The 12,867-nt window shown below is 45.6% G+C and overlaps 3 protein-coding genes across 3 annotated transcripts in view; all 3 read right to left on the bottom strand.

Annotated features, from left to right (window-relative positions):
- Positions 1-225: 225 nt before the first annotated feature.
- On the bottom strand, positions 226-2,193 carry LOC108107630. Its single transcript, XM_017215200.1, has 3 exons — positions 2,066-2,193; positions 678-761; positions 226-611 (listed from the first exon to the last, which is right to left on the bottom strand). The coding sequence occupies exons 1-3, from the start codon at positions 2,109-2,111 to the stop codon at positions 373-375; spliced, it is 369 nt and encodes a 122-aa protein (XP_017070689.1). The 5' UTR covers positions 2,112-2,193; the 3' UTR covers positions 226-372.
- Positions 2,194-2,720: 527 nt separating this feature from the next.
- LOC108107654 lies at positions 2,721-4,475 on the bottom strand. The gene is given in 3 exon segments (XM_017215240.2): positions 2,721-3,315; positions 3,318-4,361; positions 4,426-4,475. Coding segments are annotated over 3 exon segments (1,452 nt in total). The 5' UTR covers positions 4,429-4,475; the 3' UTR covers positions 2,721-2,910.
- Positions 4,476-5,696: 1,221 nt separating this feature from the next.
- Positions 5,697-12,867, bottom strand: part of LOC108108232 (dynein heavy chain 3, axonemal) — a 35,107-nt gene continuing 27,936 nt past the window's right edge. The window contains exons 40-52 of the mRNA XM_017216198.1: positions 12,214-12,424; positions 12,023-12,157; positions 11,788-11,960; positions 11,005-11,172; positions 10,003-10,562; positions 9,748-9,922; positions 9,487-9,659; positions 8,773-9,255; positions 8,229-8,408; positions 8,016-8,175; positions 7,550-7,959; positions 6,813-7,023; positions 5,697-6,394 (exon numbers count right to left, since the gene is read on the bottom strand). Of these exons, the coding sequence (XP_017071687.1) occupies positions 6,071-6,394; positions 6,813-7,023; positions 7,550-7,959; positions 8,016-8,175; positions 8,229-8,408; positions 8,773-9,255; positions 9,487-9,659; positions 9,748-9,922; positions 10,003-10,562; positions 11,005-11,172; positions 11,788-11,960; positions 12,023-12,157; positions 12,214-12,424 (3,363 nt within the window). The 3' untranslated portion in view covers positions 5,697-6,070. The remainder of the gene's footprint in view (positions 6,395-6,812; positions 7,024-7,549; positions 7,960-8,015; positions 8,176-8,228; positions 8,409-8,772; positions 9,256-9,486; positions 9,660-9,747; positions 9,923-10,002; positions 10,563-11,004; positions 11,173-11,787; positions 11,961-12,022; positions 12,158-12,213; positions 12,425-12,867) is intronic.

The following is a 12,867-nucleotide window of genomic DNA, read 5'->3' as shown; positions in this document are numbered from 1 at the left end:
TACTGATCTTTGATCTCCATCCATATCGTAGACTACAGAAAACTCCAACTTTAAAAACCTGTTTAATTTAATTAGAAATAAGTTAGAGCTGCGTGTGATGCAGACAATCAGTAGACAAACTGGATCGAAATTGGGCGGATATTGGGCGGTATAGCCGGTGCAATAAAATGTTAAAAGCCAGCGAATTGATCGTTTTAACAATCGTTTAAGTATACAAAAGTTAACTAGTTTGGCGCCAGATAAGTGACAAATGATTTTATTCGAAAATGAAGGCAAACAAAGGGCACAGAACTCACATGTTCTATGTGTCTGGATTAAAATGACAATAGAGCTAGTTTATGGTGGAATTTGAACTTAATTGGTGGCTACTTCTCAGGCGATTGCTGTGGCATGAGTAGGCGTGGGAGTCACATTGGCCGTCTCATGAGTCTGGGCGGGAGTGTAGGTAGTGGCTGGCTCGTGGGTCTGGGCAGGAGTGTAAGTGGTAGCCGTCTGATCTTGCTCCTTATCAAGGATAACCTTCTTAAGGATGAAGTAGAGAGCTCCGCCAACCAGCAGTTCAGCCAGGGCAACACAAACGATCAGAGCCCATCCGGGGATGGCAAGGCCAGCTGCAAATATAAGAAGGCGGATTAGCAAATGTCTTAAGAATCGATCAAGTATACGCAATCACTCACTGAAGTATCTGCGGGTGAGGGTGCGTCGACCGCGGTTCACACGGCGCGTGGCCTCCGATTCCTGCAGACAGCAGGCCAGCAGAACTGCAAAAAAAATATCGAAATAAAATTTATATTAGACATGGGGCACTCGAGCATGTTGGAGAGTGATTTGTCCGAGGCGTAGAAGACATATAATTTTTTTTTTCACGAAGACGCCGCGTGTGGTCGAAGGTGGCCCGCTGCGATTGCGGCATTGGCTTTGAAGCATCCATCCAACCCCAAGCCATAAAGCGAACCAAACCACTCGGAACGGAACTCATTGAAATAACAGCATGACCATTCATCATATAGATCTTCAGCTCCATGAAGACTTGTTAAGATATTAACAATTAATTATTAAGAAAATGTTTAACAACAGAGCCAAGCCAAAATCAACAAAAAATAAGCAGATGAAAAAAACGTTGATTCTGATTGAGCCAAAATCTCGGCGCGCGCGCGCCAACTTCGATGATAAATGTGAGCTGGCATATTCTTCCCCATTGTTCCATTGCGGATGTCAGACTCGATTTCACGTAAAATTATCAAAATGTATTTTTAATTAATAATATTTGCTGTATGTGTGTGTGTTCATCTGTTTGTTTTGGTTCAGCTCATTCGACATATTTTGCGCATAAAATATTAAATGGATTTAGTTGTCGATATGGAAAACGCAGTATTGATTTCCCCTCGTTGCGATTCGATTAGGCGGTGGTGATTCATGGAGACGGGCTTTGGGCTTTGACAAAAACCAATCCGCCAAATGGATGTGGCTAAGAGTGCGACCGAGATTCGTTGGCCAGCCGCTAACCGAAATTAATTGTTTTCATCCATTTTTTGTTAAACATATTTCATAATTTATATGCGAAATAATTACCGAGCTTATGCCACTTCCGGTTTTAGGGTATTGTACTTTTGGCCTAATAAAACTTGCATGAAATCATTGAAAATAAGTTTAATTTTTGGGGGAAATATTTAATTGCGTACTGAGGATTTTCTTTGATTTTCCTTCTAAGCCCAACTGATTCACCACGCCCTTAGCTAAACACTCCAAAGTGATGGGGCAACAATGAGTAAACAGTGCTTATCTGAATCGCACTGATAAGCACACATTTTTGTAGAGTTCTCTTGCTAGCGATTGTGTGACGCACACTTGGCCCAGTTACTCATCGTTAAAGTCTCCAATTGCTGAAGTTGGGTCATTAAGACCCACACCTTTGAGATTCTCTGGATGCACTAGCACATTATAATGCAGCTTAGTTTCACAGATACACAATACTCGGTCCACGTCCATACAAACACACACAGGAAAAGTATCTCTGGCTGGCACTCAAAACTCAGCAGATTCAAACGAGCATGCAGAACTTTACCCAGGCATATCACCAAGTATGTGGAGCACTTCTTAGCCAACTTCATTTCCGTCGTTTTCGTTGGTTCGTTCGAAAAACTTCTGTTCGCTTTCAGCTGTTAGCCAAGTTTGTAACGCGCACGTCGTCAACTCCCAAGTGGAACTAAAAACCTGTGCGTGATTGCATTCGTCGGCAGGTGCTCGTATCTTATCGCAGCTCACCTTATCTTTTAGAGATATGATAACAGAGCTCTCTTTTTCTCTCGGTTTATAAAGTCTGAGGTCAGCAACACTCAAAAAAAGGCTTACAAATATATTTCCGGACTTTACAAAAATATCAAATCTGAACTATTGTTTATACCTACGAGGGGATCGAATCTATAATATGCATATTCTATTCTATAATTCACTTGAAAGTATTTTAATATCAAAGTGGTTCATTCTTATAGAACTCTTTTGTTTGTGCTGTTCCCGATGAATAGAACACGAGTTTGTTCATTTCATTGTTTTTATAAAACAAATCAAACCGCTTTTGTTCTAAGCTCTATTTTAACCTTGACATATGTATTAAACTATTGGCTTAAAACATATATACTAGTTTCATGGTCCAGGATTATATGACTTTATATCGCATTTTATGAGGTTTTTTGGTTTTGTTAAGAGAAAAAAGTTGCAGGTTTTTGTTTTAAAAATGTTTATTATTGTTAATTCGGGTTTGTACTCGGGTTGTTCATAACGGATTCAATTTGACTAATACGCTCGACTTATGGTTAGTGTCATCGTGAGACTTTCAAAGGCAGAACTTCTTCTGGAAAAGCATCCTCGACAATCTCAAACGCTGCGGTGGGAGTTGGCACAATCGATGGCTTAGTGACGACGGAGCTTCAGACGACGGACGGTCTTGTAACGGTAGCCATCAGCAGCCAGAACGGTCTGCTCGGCGGGCACATCGATGATGGCAGAGGCGGCGGCCTCCTCAGCTGGGGGCAGGTACTCGGCAGAGGGCAGCTCGTTCACATCACGACGGCGACGGATCACACGGCGAACAGTCTTGTAACGGTAGCCATCATCAGCAAGAGGGGTCTCAACAGCAATGGCTTCGGAGCCGGCCTCCTCAGCTGGGGGCAGGTACTCTCCGGAGGGCAGCTCGTTCACATCACGACGGCGACGGATCACACGGCGGACAGTCTTGTAGCGGTATCCATCAGCAGCCAGGGGAGTCTCAATAGCAACGGCTTCGGAAGCGGCCTCCTCAGCTGGGGGCAGGTACTCTCAGAGGGCAGCTCGTTCACATCACGACGGCGACGGATCACACGGCGGACAGTCTTGTAGCGGTATCCATCAGCAGCCAGGGGAGTCTCAATAGCAACGGCTTCGGAAGCGGCCTCCTCAGCTGGGGGCAGGTACTCTCCAGAGGGCAGCTCGTTCACATCACGACGGCGACGGATCACACGGCGGACAGTCTTGTAGCGGTATCCATCAGCAGCCAGGGGAGTCTCAACAGCAACGGCTTCGGAACCGGCCTCCTCAGCTGGGGGCAGGTACTCGGCGGAGGGCAGCTCGTTCACATCACGACGGCGACGGATCACACGGCGGACGGTCTTGTAGCGGTATCCATCAGCAGCCAGGGGAGTCTCAACAGCAACGGCTTCGGAACCGGCCTCCTCAGCTGGGGGCAGGTACTCGGCGGAGGGTAGCTCGTTCACATCACGACGGCGACGGATCACACGGCGGACGGTCTTGTAACGGTAGCCATCATCAGCCAAGGGAGTCTCAACAGCAATGGCGGCGGAAGCGGCCTCCTCAGCTGGGGGCAGGTACTCTCCAGAGGGCAGCTCGTTCACATCACGACGGCGACGGATCACACGGCGGACAGTCTTGTAGCGGTATCCATCAGCAGCCAGGGGAGTCTCAACAGCAACGGCTTCGGAACCGGCCTCCTCAGCTGGGGGCAGGTACTCGGCGGAGGGCAGCTCGTTCACATCACGACGGCGACGGATCACACGGCGGACGGTCTTGTAACGGTAGCCATCATCAGCCAAGGGAGTCTCAACAGCAATGGCAGCGGAAGCGGCCTCCTCAGCTGGGGGCAGGTACTCTCCAGAGGGCAGCTCGTTCACATCACGACGGTGGCGCAGCTTAAGGCGACGCACGGTCTTGTAGCGGTATCCATCATCGGCCAGAACTCCCTGCTCGGCGGGCAGCTCGACAATGTCGGAGGCGGCTTCGATGTTGTTGTCCACTGGCGGCAGGTAATCCGTGGCAATGGAGGCCGCCGAGGCAGCTGCGATCACAGCAAAAGCAATGACAAAGAATTTCTACAAGGTAAAGAATAGAGAGATGGGTTAGTCCTGGTCGCAGGATGACTGCCAGAGAACTAACCATTTTTCCAGAAGATCCAAGACGATGTCTGCTAGATTAATCCAAAGTTGATTCTGTTTCCAAACCAGACCCAACGACACTATTTATACACAAACTGCGCGAAAAGTTCTCGGCTGGCCGATGTCCATTCACTTTGCGATCAGATGAGATGAGATGAGCTACGATGATCGTGGAGGAAACCGGTTAACAGACGGCGGACTACCGCATCGATCGATGGCTTCTTCTTCTGGGGCCGTGCTTGGATTGTCTAGTTGCTATTGTCAAAAAGTGTCTCAAGCACCAATTGAACTCTAGCTCTAGCCATAAAAGATGATTAGCGCGGCCAGCTGCCAGAAGACAAAACGAAAGTAAACAAAGACGAGCCGGCGGAGCCAGTGAATCCGTAGATTCGTAGATCTGAAGATTTGTATATTCGTAGGCAGATGGAACAATAGTCGAGGGCTCTTCGATTGTCTCGATTATTTGCATCGGTTTATGTCTGCCATCTGAATAGATCGGATATATTTGTGACAATCCATTACCATTGGTAATTGCAAGCGGAAGTCGCCGCTTCTCATTGGAGGCGATGTATGTATTTTTGGAGGCTCTCGGCTCTCGATCGGAGCTTAAGGGCAAGATCGGCCAAAAGCATATACGCCACTTCTATTGATACTCGCTTGATGGACTCGAGAGTTGCTATTTTTGGTTTTTCGCTTGCCACGCTCCATTAGACGGCTATTAATAGAGGCATGATTTAAGAGATTGCCACGACTTTTCCATTTTTCAATTTATAATTTTAAATTTAAATGGCGTAGATGCTCCAATTGAGCGGCAGGCAAGCCATAAATCTCACGGATAAGCCGAAATGGCTTAGCAATCTCCCACTCACAGCGGTCGTTGCTTGGAGGAATCGATTCTGGCGATGAGAATGGATGATGTAGCACCTCTCGACGATACCAATCGCAATGGCAATGGCTTGGCGGGAACGTCGAGTGGTCTGTCTGCCCAAAAGCGTTTGATATGTATATTGGTTATAAGAATAGAACGGAATGTGCTTTTTATAATTCTGAGTCGTGTTCAATTGGTTACCCTTAACTCATTCGTGTATTACATCCTGTTGAGCCCAGTGTTGTGTGTGTAAGTGAGTGTACAAAACGTTCTTGTAATTCAGATTTAAACTGCGCACGAAACACCGAAATCTTTCTTTCATTAACTTTATTTCCTGGTCAGTGTAACACTCGGGGGAAAAAGCGGTCTCAATTTCAAATATATTCACACAGCGTTGGGGGGTTTATTCTTTCGTTTATTCATTTGTAAATGGAGCACATAAAAAATATATTTCCAGCCACGCCGTATAGTACTGTGCATATTTAATTTATATCTGGCAATCAGCATCATCATCATCAAAATGCCACTGCGTGCTGCCCCCACCATCTTGCCACATTGCCCCCGGTGAATACGGGAAAACAGGGGCCAACAAAACAAACAAGACAGTTCGCTTTTGGGGCTTCCTGGGATGCAGAATCAAACGGAACAAAATCAAAATATATATGTATATCTGCATATAGATGGGACACGACAGGCGACCCTTTGTGCCGGCGAAAAAAACATAATATAGGCACAGTATCAGGATCGCCACCTGGCCCATGGCCACTCGCAGTCCCAATCAGTCGTCCAGTTGGCACAGGCAGGCCGTGCCCCGATTAATCCAATGCATGGGTTTCCGGGAGCATCTCAGCTGCAGGTACATCACGAAATTCGTTGAATGGCCCGTGGTGGAGAGGACGCCTCTCCGTTCGCTGGTCTTGTAAACGGGACAATCGTATACGGTCTCGGGCTCAGCGCCGCCGGTGTTACGGGGTAGATCCTCTAGGGCTTTCAACACGGGACGAAGGTATATAACAGGCAGGGTATCAAACAGGATCTTAGAAAAGGACTCGTCCACCTCCTTGGTCTTGCGATTCCAACGAGCTCCCTCAATGAAAATGCCCTAGAGGAAAGGAATTTATTAGTCAGCTGAAAGTCACAAAAGTTAAAGTGCAAAATTATGAAAAACTCTAAAGTAAAACTTAAATAAAAAATATATATGTTATTTAAATCAAATTCGAAAGCAAAATGAAAGAAAAATATACAGCAAAAACACGTTTAAATATAACGATTTTATACTTAGCAACTCTGAAAGTGGGTTATACTTTAACAAAATAAATTATTTATTGCTAATGCCTAATTAGCAGTCAGTGCAGGAAATGTTTGAGTATTAAAAATAGTCTTACTTGGATAAACTTGGTCTCATCATTGACCTCTTTTTGTTCCTGTCGCGTGTATGGGAATGTTTTAAATTAAAAACTCGTTTTAGTAGAGTTCTATTCGTGTTTTTGTCAGAATAATAAGTTGGCTAATAGACTTACCCGGATGTAGGCCCCCAAATCGGGAGTTCCAGGGACTGTTACCTCGAACTTGGTCACCGCAAACTCAATCAAGATCATGTCGATTTGGAAGCGATTCTTACGCGAGTAATTCTGCAGGACGCCCGTAATGAAGGACTGGGTGAAGTAGAAACCGGATATCCAATAAACCATCGGTTCGCCGTTGTCTATCCAATCCTGGAAGAAGGCCAACCTGCGAATGGCGACGAGTTATCTTATTTTTTAATTTATTAATAAATATTAAACATGCGACAACAATGGGAATGGGCGAATGCCAAAATGGGGCATGGGTATGGGACTGCACACAAAGCATTTGGCAGGAGCTGGAGCAAGAGCACAACAGCATCGTCCTTTGATGTCAAAAGCAAATAAGATTTTTGCCATGAATGGCAGTGGCAGTGGCAGTGGCAACCACAGGAGGAAGAGCATCGGATGTGTGTGCCGTATACATTTATTATATTTGCACAATTGAGGCAAAGAACGAAAGGAACGAAAAGAACTCGAAGCAGGGCGCACGCGGCGCATTACTAGCAACTCAGCTCAATATAATGCCATTGATGGCTGCCCGAATGTCTAGGAATACGACTAGCACACTTCGGGAAAAATGTTTCATGCTTGTAGAGAAATATATATTACAAATTTGTATTAAAGGTTTAAAATTCTTTCAGTGCATAATGAACATTACTGTATCAAAGCGATAGGAAACTCGGGGAACTCACCGGGCCAGAAGGTCGCTCACGTAGCTGCCCAATGGCTTAAGCGACGGATAGCTTTTCTTCAGCCAGTCTGCCGGAAGCCTGCCAATGACCATCGAGGCGTGTGTTCGCTCTAGTTCGGGTATCATGGCAATCTGACCCACCACCGCCTTGCCCACGTTGACCAGACTTTTCCGGATGTAGGAGAGCAGCCGGTTGAAACGAATCAACTCCTGGCGCAGCACAGTGTTCATCGAATTGGTGTAGATCACGGGATATGTCTTGGAGACCTCATCGATGTCGAATTCTTGGGGAAGCTGACTAAGAACCTGCTTGCAGATAGCTATAGCCGGGTCCTCCTTGGCTCCGCCCGAGGAACTGGCCTTCACCGAAGCCATCAAATCTGTCTGGGTCAGCAAAACACCACCGATGAGCTGAAAAATTGGAAATACATTTAGAGTTATTTAGGCAAAAGATTTCACGGACATACCGCATTGGTTTCCTTAACATTACGATTTATATCCGCATTTTCATGCAACCCATAGACCTCGGGATGTGGACTCAGTGGGAAACTGGAAACATACTCTATGGAGTTCAAACGAGTAGGACTGATGGGCACTAGATAATTTCCAGACTGAGAGAGAGCATAACTGAAAAAATAGAAGGGTTAACATTGTTCAGTAATCATAAAAACTCAACGCACTTATCCTGTTCAATTGTATTAGCATTATATATCATGTTTAGCAAGGATAATATTAAACGACGATCCTTGTCATCGGTGACTCGACCTCCATAGTTACACTCGCCGGTCAAATAAACATGACCTCGGAAGGGAATACTCTGACTCTGGGTGATGAACATCTTCAGCTGCAACAAGGAAATTCTGGAAAGGGAATATAATATTAGAAAATATATGGTATATATATACAATAAAATATCTGTGTCAAAACATCCAGTTTCATCTCCAATAAAGTCTCTCATTAGCAAGTTTCTTAAGTAAAGCCTGTCTCGTTAAGTTTTTTCTATTAGTATTCAGTTTACATTTCACTGATGGACGTATTCTTAACTAATTAAATTAAACCGTAAAACTTAGCTATAAAAAACTAAATTTAAATATAAGCAATAAAGCTTGGAAGTAAAGGTAATTATAAAGTCGAAAAACCTTTGCCCAAAAATCAATTAACAATGTTTAAATTTAAATCATATCTAAACCGGTTTTCAAGACAACCAATATAGCATTCTCTTACTTCAAATCCGACTCATTAAACTCGTAGGGAATATTCCAGCCCAAGGGTCCAAACTCTCGCCTTTCCTGGACGACAGCATGGAAGAAGACCAAGGCGAAAACTCCCCTTAGCCAACACTTGTTGGCGCTGTCTGAGAACAAGAAGGCATTGGTGAAGAACTTGTCCCGCATCAGGGGATCCGAGGTGAAAGAGCGATGCATGTTGGCTCTCAGCCCCTTGGGCGGTTCGTTCGTCATCTTCACGGAGTTCTGGAGCACAGAAACGGGGAAGACGGCGCTGGGATATGAGGTGCACCACAGCCGGTAGTCGTGGTGGGCGCCATCCGTCAAGGTTGTGTCGTTGCAAATCCTCTCCAGGTCGCCCATCCAGCTGATGGCGACGTGACAGTTCTGCAGCACCACCCACTGGCCATGTCGGGCAGCCTCCATAATCATCTTCTCCGCCCGTGGACCCTGGCCCTGACCCAGCGAGATGGTTTTCAATCTGTTCGGGACGAGATGTGCTTAGCATAAATTTCTTTAAAGAGGCGGAGTCAGGGATTCGGATACCGTGGTGGCGGAAACAGAGGCGGAGGGAACACATATCGACAAGGCGCACATGTCGCGCTTAATCGAAAACAAGCCACCACCACCACCGGCAGCATCACCATAGGCACCATCACCCACCCACGGACACGGACACGGAAATATGAGCCACTCTCGTTAATTAACTTACTTGTCGTACATGTTGCGTTGTTTGGCGAACATGAAGAGACTGGCCATGGGATCCGATCCGGCCGAGAGCAGGAACACCAGCGGAATTTTCGGCGAGCTGTCCGCGAACGAGGCAGCCAAATCGAAGGGTGGCGGCTCCACAAACGAGCGGTCCAGGTTGCGCGTAATGAAAGACTGACAAAACCGTTGGATATTAAATGTGAACTCCACCCCCGGGGAAGCGTGGTTTCGGGGTTTTGGCCCCGGCTCTGGCTTAACTTACCCGCACGGCGGGCACCAACTTGTCCGGTCGGAGTGCCTTGATGACGATCAGGTAGTACATGTCGTTCACTGTGTTGTGTGGCGCCGGTAACGGCAGCTGGTCAGGATTGCTTGCATCGTAGAAGTCGTGCCAGGCATCCGCATGGGCTTCCATCATCTGGGGCAGGTTCTTGATGCTTTTGGAAAACAGGAGTAAGTACAAGAAAAGGTATTAATCTTCACTGAAACAAACTACCTTAAACTATAGCCAACTTACCCTTCTAGATCGGCAGCTCTGTAGATAGCCGCCCAAGATTTATCAGGCAACCAAGAAGCCAAAGGGTTCGGCGGAATGGACTTGTATCCGATACCTCCCGTGAGGAAGAAGAGCAGGGCAGCCTTCTCCACACGACCCTGTGAAACCAGAATGCCCAGACACATGACCAAGGAGATGACCAGTTTATCCTTTTCAAACAGCGACCGACACACGTTCGTGTAGATGGACTTGGTGAAGTAGTCATTGAGGTTCTTCAGACGTTCAGACAATTGATCGGATTTGGGGGCCTTCAGGATCGTGTTGACGAAGAGATTGAGGAACCAGGAGAGCGAGTACTGGTACATTGGATCAACATTCGCCAGTTCACTAATGCAGAAGAACAGGATGGCCGAGTGCTTGGACACGGGAATATATTGCTGCCGGGCTGCATCGATCTCGATTTCAGTAGCCACCGCTATTACTTGCTTTTCCTGAATGTCCTCGGAAAGAATCTTACTGGATGAAAGAATGTTGATGGCGTTCTCGTCCTCCAGTACATTGCCCTCTGAGGTGGACAGAACCTGAGAAATAATGGTAGGATATGGAGATTAAGATGGTAATAGAAATAGCTGATTTTTGTATTACTGCTTTGGCGAATATAAATATTTTAGGGCTTTCTAATTGAAACTCGTTAAAGTTTCCTCTTTTTAATATTTTTTTAAGCATTTAATAAGAAATCTCGGCATAGGTTATGATCTACACTTTCTGTAGAAAATATCGCTATATTTTCGATTTAAGCGTCCTGCTTCCAGTTAATTGAATTGTCATTGGCCAGGCACAAAAGCATAAATTGCTAGCCGGGCTCTAATTGAATCTGCGGAGCATGGCCAACGGAATGGAATGGAAACTGCCGGAGCGCTCAAAGAGCATGTGAGGGAATAAAAACATTTATTATGCCAACAGCAGCAGAAGTATCAGAGAAGGAGCAGAATCAGCAGGACGGGAATAGCCAAAGAGCCTTACCTCTAATATCTTCGATTCGATGGTGTACAATGCATCACGATTCCTTGCGGACTCAATAATCAATTGTTCCTTCTTCTCTTGCAAATCGGGACGCTCGTGAGCCACCACAATCGCCAGCAATTGTTCGCGTAATCCCTGTTCCGTTATCATGAAATTTAATACTGTTACCTAAACAGAGAAGACAAAATGGAGAAGGCAGGAAAGGATCAGTAATGGTAGTGGTGGCGTCGCCAGTTTTGCCACCGAGAGTGGCACGTAAAATGGAAGGAAAACTCAAAATAAACACACAATGTGCCACAAAAAAAAGAAAAATTGTGTGGGCGTTTGAGGAGGGGAATGGCTAAAATAGAGATGGTTAAAAGGAAAACTGCTGACAACAGTTGCAGTATAAAAAGCGATGGCAAACGGCAGCCGGAGCGAAAAGCTGGAAAAATTTTATAAACACGTCGACGAGGAGTTGCTGGATGAGCAGGAGCTGTGGCCATGGATGGGTGAGGCATTGGGATAGATGTCCTCGATGCTGGGGCTTTGGCAGTGCTAGTTATGCAGCCACCTCGCACGTACATCACTATTCTTCTACCCCACATCCGCATCCACATCATCGTCAATGCCAACGAAAATTTGCATATTCCCAGCGCCTGCTGCGCTGCATCGCATCCTCCAAATATCAATTTAAGTTGGTCGTTTTATTACACAACTAACGTCATCATTGCCGCAGACTGAAGACTGCAGACTAGAGCTGAAACGGGAACTCCTATTATCCTTTTTTTTAAGACAACTTACCATAACCATCACTTCCGGCGGATAACGCGGATTGCGGAGACAGGTCGTTATGTAAAGACGAAAGTTTGGATTGTATTCTATCATTTGGTCGCCGCTCTTGATAAACAGACCGCCCTTGTGCTTTATGATGTTCTTCTCCAGAATAGGAGTCAGATTCGAGTCGAGCTTTTCACCTGTTTCAAGGCATTCAGGATTCTAAAATCTCGAACTAGCTATGATCTCAACCAGAACTCACCCACATTCTCGATGAGCACAGGCTGGCCAAAAGTGATGGCCACCTCCAGCACTTGCATGTAGTTGGCATCGCTTTGCTTGATCACCTTCAGGTTGTTGTTCTTCTCCATGTTCTTGATCCATTTGTTGGCTTGCACTGGATGAGATAATTATCAAGATATAGAAGGGTTAAATAATCCTACAACTACTTACCTTGCGGATCAATGAGCAGCGAGTAGCGACTGGAGTTGGTCACTATAATCCCATTCTCCACCGAAAAGTTATCTGCGGGCAAACCAGCCAACGACCAAGCTCGAATGGTCATTGGATGGCCCAAAGTGGTGGCCAGCGAAAAAGTTTCACTACTGGGAATGTGTTTGCGCAGGCACAGGGCGTTCCAATCATTCAGAATATTTACACGGTACTAGAAACAAAGTAGAGAGATTTCAACTAAATATGCTAAATGTTAGTTTAAGCATCTACATATATAAAGAGCCAGGAAAATGCCCTGTCAGCCGTCTAAGCGCGAGCAAATTGAAAAGGACCATCACAAAAGGAGTGGAAAAAAATAACGGAAAGAAAAATCAATGTCACGTGCTCATGCATATTAAAAACCTTTATGGAAAAGCTTCCTGAGAACCGAGGACGTGGACAGGACCATTAGCTGTCATCGCTGGACAGGGACATATGCATGTACGAGGTGTGTTCAAAAAGTAAGGTGACTCTTCAAATTTCGCGAATTTCAAATTTTTCGATTATCGATTTTTTTGTTTTGTTATATTGGTACACTCTTCCCTAACATCTGTACCAAGTTTCAATGGAACATCCTCTTATGTTTGGTTGTGAGAGGCGTAAAGTTACAAGTTG

Source organism: Drosophila eugracilis, unplaced genomic scaffold, assembly GCF_018153835.1.
Source record: "Drosophila eugracilis isolate 14026-0451.02 unplaced genomic scaffold, ASM1815383v1 contig_2088, whole genome shotgun sequence".
Classification (NCBI taxonomy): Eukaryota; Metazoa; Arthropoda; class Insecta; order Diptera; family Drosophilidae; genus Drosophila; species Drosophila eugracilis.
Note: the sequence above shows the minus strand (reverse complement) of the source record. Positions and strands in the feature narration are given on the sequence as shown.